The sequence below is a fragment of the Protopterus annectens genome, chromosome 6.part1, assembly GCF_019279795.1.
Source record: "Protopterus annectens isolate FY-2018-M chromosome 6.part1, PAN1.0, whole genome shotgun sequence".
In the NCBI taxonomy this organism is placed as follows: Eukaryota; Metazoa; Chordata; order Ceratodontiformes; family Protopteridae; genus Protopterus; species Protopterus annectens.
In genome coordinates this window covers 465,878,383-465,891,646 of record NC_056738.1, presented here as the reverse complement: position 1 = coordinate 465,891,646, position 13,264 = coordinate 465,878,383, and the positions used below count along the sequence as shown (strand labels likewise).

The following is a 13,264-nucleotide window of genomic DNA, read 5'->3' as shown; positions in this document are numbered from 1 at the left end:
GCAATATTAGTGTCGTTACTTGTATGACTAGAAAGCTTACTTGAGCACAAGTATTCCTTCAAGAATTGTGTATGCAATGTCACGGTAAGACATCAGTCTGAAGTACCACCCGTCGCTTTGATTTCCGCGCTTAGTTTCTTCATCTTATTTGTTTGGTACTTAATGACAATTCAGTGACACACACCACTTCCCAAGACACGTTAACAAGACATTTCAGCAGGAGAACGGCTTGGACCTGAGCCGTTTCTCTACTCGTACTCTGGTTGTGATAATACGTAACTCAACTTGAGAGAAACAGGAAGACAACATAGCTTGACAGCACTAGGTAAATACACAGCAAACAGAAGCCCCCCCCTTAAAAAAATAAAAAAAACCACATTAGACCGCATGCATGGGAAATTTAGACTGTTTCAGTTTGAACCAGCACTGTTAAAAGTAGCTCTAACAAATTGAAACATTTGAAATATAGGAGTTGGATGACTAAAGGTAAAATTTACTACAGTCTTTGTAAAGCAGTCCTGCTGCCAGTCCATCCAAACCCTATCAAAATAGGTATGGGATTTAGATCTGAGCATAAGGGGGCCAACAGTGTTATTCATCCATTCCTTCATTCATTATACAATTACCCACTTAATCCAGTTCAAGGTCATGGGAAAGCCATAATACAAAAAACGAAAACCAAACTAGTAAATCTAGAAAAAATCCGCACACAAATCTGGAACTAGTGATAATACATCAGCAAACAAGTTTTTATTTAACACAAGGTTAGCGCTTTCATCTGGTGTCAATCACCAGACTTCATCAGACAATATTAGAAATCACAACCCTTCTTAAAATGCTCTTCCCAATTAAATCATCAACCAATAGAATAACTGATGTATTTAAGTACATCACTGCATAACTGAAAAAATTCCCAGTTTTACTTTGTTACAGTTCATAAATTTAAATTAAAAATAAAAAAAGTAAAAAAGTTTTTAATTAGTGAAATACCACAATAAATATAAATGTTAGATCAATATTTACACCTACCCTATTATTAAATACAAAGTTAATATATTATTCAACAAACGTTGTTTCTGAAATTACATTAATTTAAATATAGACAATAATGCTCATAATCAAGCATGTTAAAGAATATAAACCAAGTTGTTGCTTAATAAAATATGTACAACATTTATAAAAGCTGTATAAAAATAAATCCATAGAACTCTACTTCAGCCTACTTGTGATGGATATAATGTCATTTAACCCTGGTGGTGAATGAGCATTTAAATATAATTGCCGCCAGGTCTCTTTGTCCTCTAAGAAAAGTTTCCAAGGACCACCCCTTGTTTCACTCTTTACCTGTGGTAACACCACAAATTTAAAAGTGTGGTTTGGGTTTGCCTTAACATGTTTATAAGTGCATTTTTTTCATCCTTTTGCTTTATTTCATAAAAAAGTTCGTATATACGTTGACCTAATTTTCTTTGTGTTTTACCTATGTAAAAAGCACTACATTGGCCACAGATGCCGACATAAACTACAGCATGTGTATAACAACTATATTTCCCTTTAATATCTATCACTTTCCCTCCTATCTTAACAGTTGAAGTTTTCATAACATGTTTGCATTGTTGGCAAAACCCACAAGGTGACATACGTCCTACATGTCCACTTTTTTAGGTCTTTCCAACAAACTTTTCAAGTTGTTACCTTTTCTAAAAACAGTATCAGGGCATAAGCCAAATGTATTATACATTATTTTTTCTTGCATAAGAATGGACCAATTTTTCTTCATGACATCTTGTATAATATGACAATCTTTTGAATATGTGCAAACAAAAGGACAACATTTTTTTTAATAATAAAATTATTATGGGAACCTTCTGCTTCTTCTAGGATCCCCATTTCCTCTCCTATTTCAACCCTGGGGTCAGGTGTACTGTTTGTTACTATTACTGTAAAAGGGGCTACCTGTACTAGGTTTTCTTGTTCAGTTATATTTAAAATAGGTTTGTATATACCTATTTTTCTTTTATTAATTACTTCTTGTTGAATGTTATACATCAATAGTGTTGGATAGCCCCTATCTAAAAACATTTTACCCATAAGGTCACATTCCCTCAAAAAATCTTCAAAAAAAGAATTCATATGGGCAGCTCGGACTAGTTGCCCTTTTACAATCCCATGTTTCACGTGTTCTGGATGGCTACTAGAAAAATGTAATATAGTGTTTGAATGGGTTTTCTAAATATAGTAGACTTAATATGCCCGTCTCCATATCTAGTAATTAATACATCTAAATAGGAGATCTCATATATATTGCTGTTAGCTGTGAACTTGAGAAAACTGGTACTTTCATTTAGATATGTAATAAAATTTGTGATTTCATCCCTTGGTCCAATCCATGCCACAAACAAATCATCTAAATATCATAGGTACAACTTAATGTAAGCAAAAAAAGAAGACCTAAATAAAAATTGCTTTTCCCAGTAGGCCATCACTATATTCGCAAATAAGGGTCCGCAAGCGGACCCCATTGCGACCCCTTCCATTTGCTTAAATTGATGGCCATCAAAGTGTAGATAGTTATTCTTTAAAACTATCTCCATCAATTGAGTATATGTATTATTAATACTTTGTGCTAAACCAAATTCTTCAAATAGGTAATCAGAGAACCATGTAAGTCCTAGATTATGTAGAATACAGCTACAGAGGTCCTTGACATCTATTGTGATAAATGTGCCAGGTTTCTCAAAAGGCACTAAAAGCTGTTACATTTTTCTAAAAAATGCCAGGAGTCTCTACACAGATGAGGAATGCTCTGAACTTTCTCTTTTACCTTTTTATCTATCAGACTAGCTATATATGTAGTCTTCGACCACCCAGAATCAACTATTGGGTGAAAAGGTGGGTCAATAAGCTGTTTGTGTATTTTGGGAACTCCGAATATGACTGAGATTTTAGGAGTCTCATTTAACATATAATTGTATTCATCAATACTAATTTGATCCTGTGTGGTCATATCCAGGAGTTCCCAATCAATTCTAGAAAAAGCAATATTCATCTCATTAATAGATGTTTCACTATAAGTGCTACTATAAAGCATATCGAACATTTTTTGTGTATAGTCATCTTTGTAACAAACAACCATTCCCCCACCTTTATCAGGACGCATATATCTTTCTTATTGGTTCTACCCCTAATTTCATACAATAATTCCAGTTCAGAGGCATCCAAATTGTTGTCCACATTATTTTTACCAATATAATAACGATAATCCATTTCACAAGCAGATTCAAATTTTTTCAACAATACATGAATATTTGGGTTGTAAGTACTTGGTATCCTACATACATTGTCCTGCCCTCTATAATCACTGTGGTCATTTCTATGTAAATATTTTAAGTTTAAATTTCTCATATACATTAAGATCCCCTATTAGTTCCCCCAAATCACTGTGTTTACTAGGAACAAAGTTGTAACCTTTGCTAAATAATTCAGCATGTGATGCTAAAAAAACTCTGTTAGTATAATTGTAAATTTTAAAGTCATTAAGAAAACTGGAAATTATAAATGGTTTCCTATTTTTAAAAGTCACCTCTGTTGGCACCTCATCGAATATTGGCCCCCATTCCTCTGGTTCTGCTGGTTCCAAGTTACTGTCTGCAGATATGGTTTCCTGTTTCGTTTCCAGTTTCTCAGTCATTCCAATCTCCTTAGGCCTGTTTCATCTAAAGGGGCATCCACCCTATCAGAGTAGGTGCCCTCAGCTCCCAAGGGTTCCCCACTGGTTGTTGTAGTGTTAATCCTAATATTGGTGGTGCAGGATACGCTCTTCCTGTTGCATAGGCCTTTTTGTCTCGTTCAAGTTTTCTAGCTTTTTGGCTAGCAATGATGGAAATAATGATGTCTACTTGTTTAAAGGTAGCATCATATTGCTGCCGATCCCTTTCATGAAGTCCTCCTTTTTAGATTTCTTCATATAAAACACGTATTTCCTCAGATACCTGGACCAACCGTGCCGGTCAAACAACGCCAAACATTCTTGGTGGAACAAGGAATGCGGAATTAAACCTGTCGGGAACTTCCAGGTTCATAGCCCTTTAGGGACCTGCCAGTTTTTGAGACATTCAGCGAGGTAGAAATTCTCTTGCTGTAGTTTTTTATACTCAACAAGTTTGTTTTTGAAATTAGTAAAACTGTTGCCCGTATTGTCTACGCTGACAGCATCCTGCCCATATGGTACACTCTTACCTAGCCACACATCGAGTGTACTCTGTGGGTGTTAATTCCCAATAGTTCTCAAATGCGTTTGCTCGTTGTTAGAAATAGAAGCAGGTAAAAGTACACAGTCCTGTGCATTACTACTCTCCTTAAAAACCGAAGGAGTTGTATTAAAATAAGTATCATCTTGCGAATGCACGGTACCTGCTTTCGGTAACAAACCAAACTAGTAAATCCAGAAAAAAATCAGCACACAAAACTGGAAACAGTGATAATACGTCAGCAAACAGTTTTTATTTAACACAAGGTTAGCGCTTTCATCTGGTGTCAATCACCAGACTTCAGACAAAAATTTTAAGAAGGGTTGTGATTTATAATATTGTCTGATGAAGTCTGGTGATTGACACCAGATGAAAGCGCTAACCTTATGGGGAAACCATAACCTATTCTAGCACTCTGTGGGCACAGGACACAGAAACTAACGCTGGGCTGGACATCAGTCTTCTGCAGAATAAACACACAATTGCACATACACAAGTACGTGTATGTTTATACACACACACAAGGGAGAACTGCCACTTCACCTGTGGCATATCTTTGGGATATGGGAGAAAACTGAAACACACACACTGAAAACTCACCCAAGTATATGGATCACATGCAGACTCAACAGAAGGCATCCCAGTGAGCAAGCGGAAGCAACAATAAAGTTAAATTATGCAGACTAAGCTACAAGCCCAGCGATAAGCAGTTATCACATCCAGTGTGGCAGATAAGAAATGGACACAGAGGTCTTTAATGACTATCCTTTAAATCTTAAACAGCTCACGTTTACTAAGAATGACCAGCAAAAACCATTTTGCTAAACTTGAACTGCAACTCATAGGTACATGAGAGAAGCATGCCATGTAAAAGCTTGAAAAGGACTGAAAAGTGACAACTATACAATCTTTCTTATTGCTGAAAATAAGCACTGCAAGTCTTAAAACTTCAAAAGCATGCAGACACTGGCAAATGCTTTTCCATATACAACCTCCTTTTTTACTTGGTGATTTCAGAACAGAAGAAAGGGGAGGCAAAATGTTGATAGCTGTCTCTACCCTTTTATAGATAAATTCATTACTTAAAGCCTGTCTTGCTAAATATTAAAGCCTCATTTGCATAACAAATAACCAGAGTTTTTACTTGCTATTTAATTCATGTTTTTTTGCTTCTTCTTTTCCTGGTGAATTTATTTTTTACTTGCATTAAGTGACCCAGAAACTGAAGTTTCTGCAGAAGAAGCGGCAGTAACTGTCTCAAGGGTGGTGGACGTCACCAACAAGACTAAACTTGGCTAGCTTATGCCTCTCAGTGCATTTCTAAACGTGCGTCACAGTGCTTCATCCTGGATACCTTTGTTGGTGGGTCTTCCAACTGTTCTTTCAAGCAACACACTTTCTACTGCCATAAAATGACTCCATCTTTGCTAGGTAAGGTGTTGTAAACAAGATTAACTTCCACTGTTAGCAGTAGTATGCAGCGAGGTTAAACTACAGGTCCTATCTCACAATTATGTAGAGCTCATAAAAGCAACCACAAAGACATGGCATTAACCTTGCTTCAGTATTTGATTGCCACTGGTACATGTAGACAGTCTAGAAGACTTTTGCCTCCAGTTCCAAATAAGCACTACTTTATGAAAGGAAGTTACAAGGAAGAAATCTTGACAAAGTGAGATGCAGGAAAGAATTTGAAGCTTAGGCAGTGTGCATGTCCTTTACTAAGGCATACGGATCACACACATAGAGGGTGTAATGCCTTTGACTACCTGTGCAGTGTTTTTTTTGTAGCTCGGCAGATTTCATGAAGAAAAAATAACACTAAAACCACTTCTAATGTTCCTTGAGAAAAGATATGAAATTAAAATAGTCTTCTGATGCAGTGGGGAATAGAAGCTGACCATTTCTCATTTCACTACTTCAGAAAACATAAATGCATCTTTGGGCATGTTCAGGTCTCAGAAGTACACACTGGTTCAACATAGTTGCCTTGTTAATGCATTTTAAAAATGCACATAAATAACATAAAAATCAACAACCAAAATTTGCAAGTCAGGTTTCAGCTTTGACAAGCTTTATCTCCTTTGTTAATCACTCCATATAAGGCAGAAAAGGTAACACACAAACACTCACCCCTGACCATTCAGCTGTTGTCCCATCTTCATTGTCGTTACCATTCTCACATTTAACTGCAGATCCATTAAGGCCACCTCGACTCTGTTTACGACTTTGGTTGCTTCCATCTTTTAAAAGATCCACTACTTTTGTTTGGCTTATCGCATCGATTACCTTTAAAAGGGCAAATGTAAATTACCAAGTACAACATGGCATAATTAATCAATAAATAAGAACTGGGTAGAATAAAACTAAAAATGCAACAGGCCATGACAGGTCATCAGACACTAAAACAACTTGGCAGATGAACAATATGTTAACGCAATTTTCCTCCCCAACAAAGCTACTAAGAATCACTTTATAACCATAACAGGGTGTACAAGGTATACAGCACTGGATTCTGATACAACTTCCAAGTTCATAATGGTGCAAAGTCATCAGACTTTGTATTTTATCTTCCTGGAGTCTACATAAAATATGTATAGCACAGAGTCTGTAGGTGTAATGATGCATTTCAAAGATCTGACAAGTTCCTTATTAGTTACCCTTCCTCCATTACCTCACTACATCCTTGACCTGTGGTATTCATCTATGGTGGAGTTTCTCTAGTCTGCAACCAAGATACAAAGATAACTTTGTGCACACCATTACAACAGGTTTGGTTAGTCCCAGTATGGTTTTCAGGCAGTGCCATTATCAAACAGAACTTTGATTGAGGGTTGAACTTTACAGTCCACCTGTGAAATCAGATTTAGTTTAGTTTGCCCAGAAAAAAGGTAGGAAGTGCTACAAAAGACTAGAATGTATTCATTTGTTTGCCCTCTTATAGTTCAGCTGTTCTAAATAAGATTGTCTGTGCCATCATTCTCAGATGAAGTCAGAAAGACTTCAACATTCTTCAATTCTGCACCTCGTGGAGACACAAAAGCAGTAACCGAATGGTTATGTTGTCCCCAACTCCTTGGACAAGCCACTCCTGAAACACTGTCACTGAAATTGCAAAACAAAACATCCAGCCACTGTGTCAGGGCAACAATGTTTAGATTGACAGAATACATTCCTTGAGGAAGTGAATGGCACACACATTAACAATAATATGAAAAAGGTTTACTAACTCATCCTATTCTGTAGAACTATGCTAATCTACTCGTAATTTTTATAAAACTTTCTGAAGGACTCCTATATAAATCAGTTACATATGAAAAAAGGCAAAACACACCAAGCCGCTTTGCCGGGGATTGCCTGCACCTCTCCCCTCTTGGATTTTGAATATTAGCTAATACTGCCATTAATAATGCTTTACTTCTGACATAGCAAATCAAAATCAAGAAAATCTAAAGGTGTTACTGCTCAATGCTAGGAGTCTAAACGATAAACTCCACTCCTTACACGCTCTTCCCACTCTAGAAGATGTTGACATCCATGCAGTCACTGATACATTGTTTAAAATCTCAGACAGCACACCAACAGTACAAGGCTATAATGCTTTCACCATTTAGACTAGCTACTACACAAATGGACTAAAGGTAGAGGTGTATCAGTTTAAATCAAAAATAAATATACCTCAAGGCTGCTCAAACAGGAAGATGCACTTGAGCTTCTCCATGTTCAAATCACCACAGGTAAAATTCCATACCGCTTCCTTGCAAACTATAGTCCTCCTCTACGACTCATGAAATCCATACCATGTATTTAAGCTTATTGAAAGCACTCACCATCCAACACACTACCATATTCAAGGGTGACTTTAATTACTCCACTATTAACTGGGAATCTCATATGATACCAAACGTACAGGCACAGACACTACTGGATTTTATAAACACAAATTTCCTGAACCAACCTGTCAATATGCCGACCCGGGGTGCAAACGTATTGTATATTGATAAGTAATATTAACTTGCTGTAGCTAATAGTAGTTTTACTCCAATTTGTGACTTAGTTGTTTGTTGTATTAATGTCAGTTTTACTGTATGTTGTATGAAAACGGGCTCATTCTAATCCAGTGGACAACTCCTAGTAAACAAATGTAAAATAAAATAAAATAAATCAAATCAAATCAGGTCCTTACTAATATGGAAAAGTGCTGCACACCACCTAGTGTAATGCCTGCTCTGGTAACGTCAGTCCACAAAATGGTAGCCCTAGAAAGTAAAGGAACTACTCTAAGGCGAACTTCCTGCAATTAAACAATAACATGGCAACATTTCAAGCTCTCATAAACCCTGAGAACACTGCTGCCTATGCAGAACTGTTCACAGAAACCCTATACAAAGCATGTAAATAGCAGTATAGAGGCAGCTGTATCCACCAGGTAGTAGTACAGAACTAACTCAAAAAAACAAACCACCCTAGTGGAATCTCATCAATAGGCTGCATAACAGAAGGAAGAAAATCATGGCAAAAATTAGGTGTAGCACCCAGCTGGATAAAATGTACTCTCATCAAACTAAACAAGTCAAGAGGACATGTAGTCTACTAAAGCCAAATTTGAGATATATTTGGCCTCCCAGTGCACAGACAACTACAAGCAATTCTTTAGCTATGTCTGCAACCTCAAAAGCAATACGCCATCATATGCAGACCTCACTGATAATGGAGCTACCTACACTGAGCCAGAGGATCTAGCAAACATACTGGCAGACAAATTCAACTCTACATTACCCTTCCCCCCCGAACTCCCATCAGGAAATAACATCAAATGTAACTCCTCCTACTTTCACCAGGGAATACGTCTGCAATGTTCGCTCTAAGGCCAGGTCCAGACAATATCCCAGGATACCTTCTAAACAGCATGAAACGTGTTTCATCAGGCCCAGTGGAACTGCTATATAACTGTATCCTCCAAACAGGCTTCATGGCTCAATAATGAAGAACAGAAACAGTTATCCCTCTTCACAAAGGTGGGCCATCTACAGACCCATAAGTCTCAGTAGTCTCATACACAAAGCCATGCAAAGAATTATCATGGAAATGATCAATAATGTCATAGTAAGCCTCCAAACATTGGACCCAACCCAATTTGGTTTGGTTAAGGGCAGGTCATGCCTACTCAGCCTGGTGGACTTCTTTGAGAAGGCCATCAAAGTCATGGATGAGGGCAAAACAGTTCACACTGCCTGCCTTGACCTGGTCAAAGCATGTAAAAAAATACCCCACTCAAACATTGTTGATAAACTCAAGACGTTAGGTATAAATCCTTATGTGTCACCAGGTGGATAGCTAACTGGCCCACAGACAGGACCCAGGAAGTAAGAATTGGGGAATCTACCACTACAAAGACTCTTTTTTTTTGGCAATTTACTTCTCTGAAGTAAAAGCCAGTGGCATTGGCCTCTGGTTGACCAAATCTGCAGATGATTGCAAATTAGAAGCAATCATAGAATCCCCCACCAACACTAACGCTCTCTAGGAAGGGCTGACATGGACAAATTACTTGTGTCAGAGACATGGACTAAAATTAAATGCCAAGAAATACACAATAGTATCCTTCGGGAAGTCATCCACCTCAATAACTATCATACTCACAATGCACCCCTAAAAGTTAACCCAGTAGTCAGTGACTTGGACACACACACACACACACACACACACACACACACACACACACACACACACACACACACACACACACACACACACAGTAATATAGCTGTTGACCGTCATGTGTCTGCAGTAGTGAGGAAACCTTTCTATGCTGTGTACCTTATAAACTAAGGTACAGCATCTATGGCCACAGAAGTTATTGCTTCACTGTATTCAGCATCCATTAGACCTATCATTTTTTGAACAAGAAAAATCTTTATGAAATCATCACTTATGATATAGGCAATCATACATTTACATGAATGAAAACAAACCACACTGACATAATTCTAGTTGCAAATATTATACATCAGTTATCATCTACCCAATCATTGATAGTCAAACATTACATAGCTCACTTAAGTCCTGCCTTCTTTTAAACCTCATTCCTCCCCTGTATGTATTGGTTCACACAATTCTCATTTTTTCCTACAGAATTTGCTCCTACCCTTTTCTAAAGATCCTATTTCAAGTTATTTTACCTCTGTTACTATATTCACTATTTCTAGTACAGTTAGTTTAGTCTGTGATTTCCATTCTCTAGTAATTGCTTTTTTGGCAACCACCAGAATTAAACTCAGCAAGGCCTTACTATGTGTGTAGGTAATTCTGATTCTGTATCACAGCTCAGCAAAATCATTTCCCTAGATATACCAATCTGCACACCCAGTATCTCTGATGAAAGGAATCTTTCAAGTCTACTAACTCATTACACTCCCAGAAAACATGTTCCCAATTACCTTTCTCTTCCCTATCACACTCCAACATTTGCTGTCTACCTTAGGAAAATACTTTGGAGTCTACTTGGGGAATAAAATTACCTATGTAGACACTTCCATGCAAAGATCCTAAATCCTTCAGATTTTGTTGCATATCTGCAAGACATACATATATGATCCCCATTGGTTCTTTGTATATTGCTTATCCAGTCTTTCTTCCCAATCCTTTCTAGCCTCCTCTGATTGATTCTTATAGTTACTGTGCAATATTTTATATGCTCTACTAATTACTCATTTCTTAACAGCAGCTCCTGTTCTAGATTCTACTAAAACTCTACCAGTGCTAGTCTTTCAGTTAGGAACCTCCTGCTTCTTTCTCTTTGCCTATACTCTGATGTCAATCCTTGATAGGGAAGGCAATCTCCAACCTGCAATTCAAATAAATTCTTGGTATCTTCCCATTCTACTACCTTTCCCTCTCTAATTATTTGCTCTCAATAACTTGTTCCTTTGTCAGTCTTCTCCAATAAATTCCACGACCATGCCTATTGTCTGTATCCTTAATTGCAGTCATCTCTATCAGCAGAATCTTCTTTAGTTCTTAGAATACATTCTGCTACTTTATAAATATAATAGTCTTTATGATTACTGTTATTCTCCATACAGGTCTGCATCCAAAATCCCAGTCTCTCCCTGTTTCTTGAGCTTCCCCCCTGTTTCATCACCATCATCTCTTTCCACTTTAAATTATAGTTTTCTGCTTGTGCTATGTATAGGAGGCTTAACTGTGCTGCTCTGAAATACCCATTCAAATCGGGTAATGCAATCTGCCATGTTCTAATGGACGAATCAGCTTATCTCACCTGACTATTGTTGTCTTCCCTCCAAGATAAATCTCTTGGCTCTTCATTAATTGCTATGCACAACTTCTACTCTGGTTGATCAAATATGCCTGACCTGTGTATAAGACTAAAAGGACTAAACACATTTTACCTGCTTGTATCTTACTATCCATTTCTATATAACAGAGCTTCCAATTTCTCAGTTTTTGTATTATCTTTTGTTTAGTCTCTTTCCACGTATCCCTAGCTGCCACACCAGAATCATTTTAAACTATACTACTAAGTACTTCATTTTATCATGCCCCCATTAATATTTATATTGCTGAACCAATTTGTGTGCGGGTACATAATTTACTACTATTGCCATGGTTTTAGCTTCATTAATTTTGGATCCCGAAAAGATCTGAAATGGTCTCAAAATTTTCTTCAACATCGAAATGCCCTTTTCTGGTTTTATCAGGTATAAAATATCATCTGCAAATAGAGGTGACTTTTCTTGACTACCACATCAATTATATCCTTGAATTTCTGAGTCCCTTATTTTCTTTGCCACTGGTTCTAAATATAATGCAAATAAAGGGGGAAAAGGACACCCCTACCTGGTTCCTCTGCTCAAGCACAAATTATCAGAGAGGAAGCCACATGCATTAATTTTCACCTCCGATCCCTCATTTATCCTAATCAACCTTATAATTTTATCAGAGAATGCAAATACTTCCATTGTGCTGATCATAAAGTTCCAGCTTACCTTGTCAAATGCTTTCTCTTCATCCAGACCCCACCAACAACCATGCATTTTCTTACATTCTGCTTCCTCTGGGCCATCAATGTTCTGTTAATGCTGACAAATGTTTGCCACCCCTCCACAAAACCACACTGATCTACATCTATCAAGTTTGGCATCACTTTTGCCATTCTTTTAGACATTATAGAAATAAACACTTTATAATAATGTCTTAGCATTGAAATGGACCTGTATGAAGCTGGATCCAATAGATCTTCGCCCTCATTAGATAGTGCAGCTATCACCTCTTTCTTTTGAATGCTAATGCTTCGCTTCCTCTTAATATACTGTTAAAGCCTTCCATACTTGCCTTTCTGTATCAGTTTTTCCCTCCTTGATTCTAAACTTCCACTAGAATACCATCTATTTCTGGGGACTTTCCTGTGGATTGGTTAAACCTCACCATTTTTATCTTATCTCCTCCTATCCTCTTAGTAATTGAGCCTCTAACCTTGGCATATTTAATTATTTCATAAAATTTCCATTTGTACCTTTTCTTGATTTCCACATTTCCCTGCTTTACACAGGCTTTCATAGAATTTCCAACATATTTCTAAAACCTTTACAGGATCTCATTATCTTCCTTGTTGTTGGCTCTCTAAGCTTGGCAACAGCCCTTTCTACTTTCTGTTGCCTGAATTGTTGTGCTAAAAGTTTTTGAGCTCTAGAGTTATTATCCAAAATCAGTTGCTTAACAGCAATTTTTCAAAATCATGCACATTACTGAGGTAATGCCTTATTTTCTGTTTAGCATTCTGCAGTTCCTCCGTTTCTTGTTCTGAGAAATTTGCCGTATTCTGCAACACTTAAACATTTGTCAGTCCCTCTAATTCTTGTTACTTCTTAACCATATTTCCCTTTCTTTTGTTTCCACCCAATTTTTAAACTCTACTTTAATTTTATTCCACTCACTAGCTATATTTTCAAAAGAAATTTCTATCTTCTCTAATAACTCCTGAAAAATTTCCA

At 37.2% G+C, this 13,264-nt stretch overlaps 1 protein-coding gene across 1 annotated transcript in view; it reads right to left on the bottom strand.

The window, feature by feature from the left end:
* KLC2 (kinesin light chain 2) overlaps nt 1-13,264 on the bottom strand; it is a 1,052,962-nt gene that overhangs the window by 106,245 nt on the left and 933,453 nt on the right. Inside the window, exon 14 of the mRNA XM_044075888.1 lies at nt 6,384-6,539. Coding sequence (XP_043931823.1) covers nt 6,384-6,539 — 156 coding nt within the window. The remainder of the gene's footprint in view (nt 1-6,383; nt 6,540-13,264) is intronic.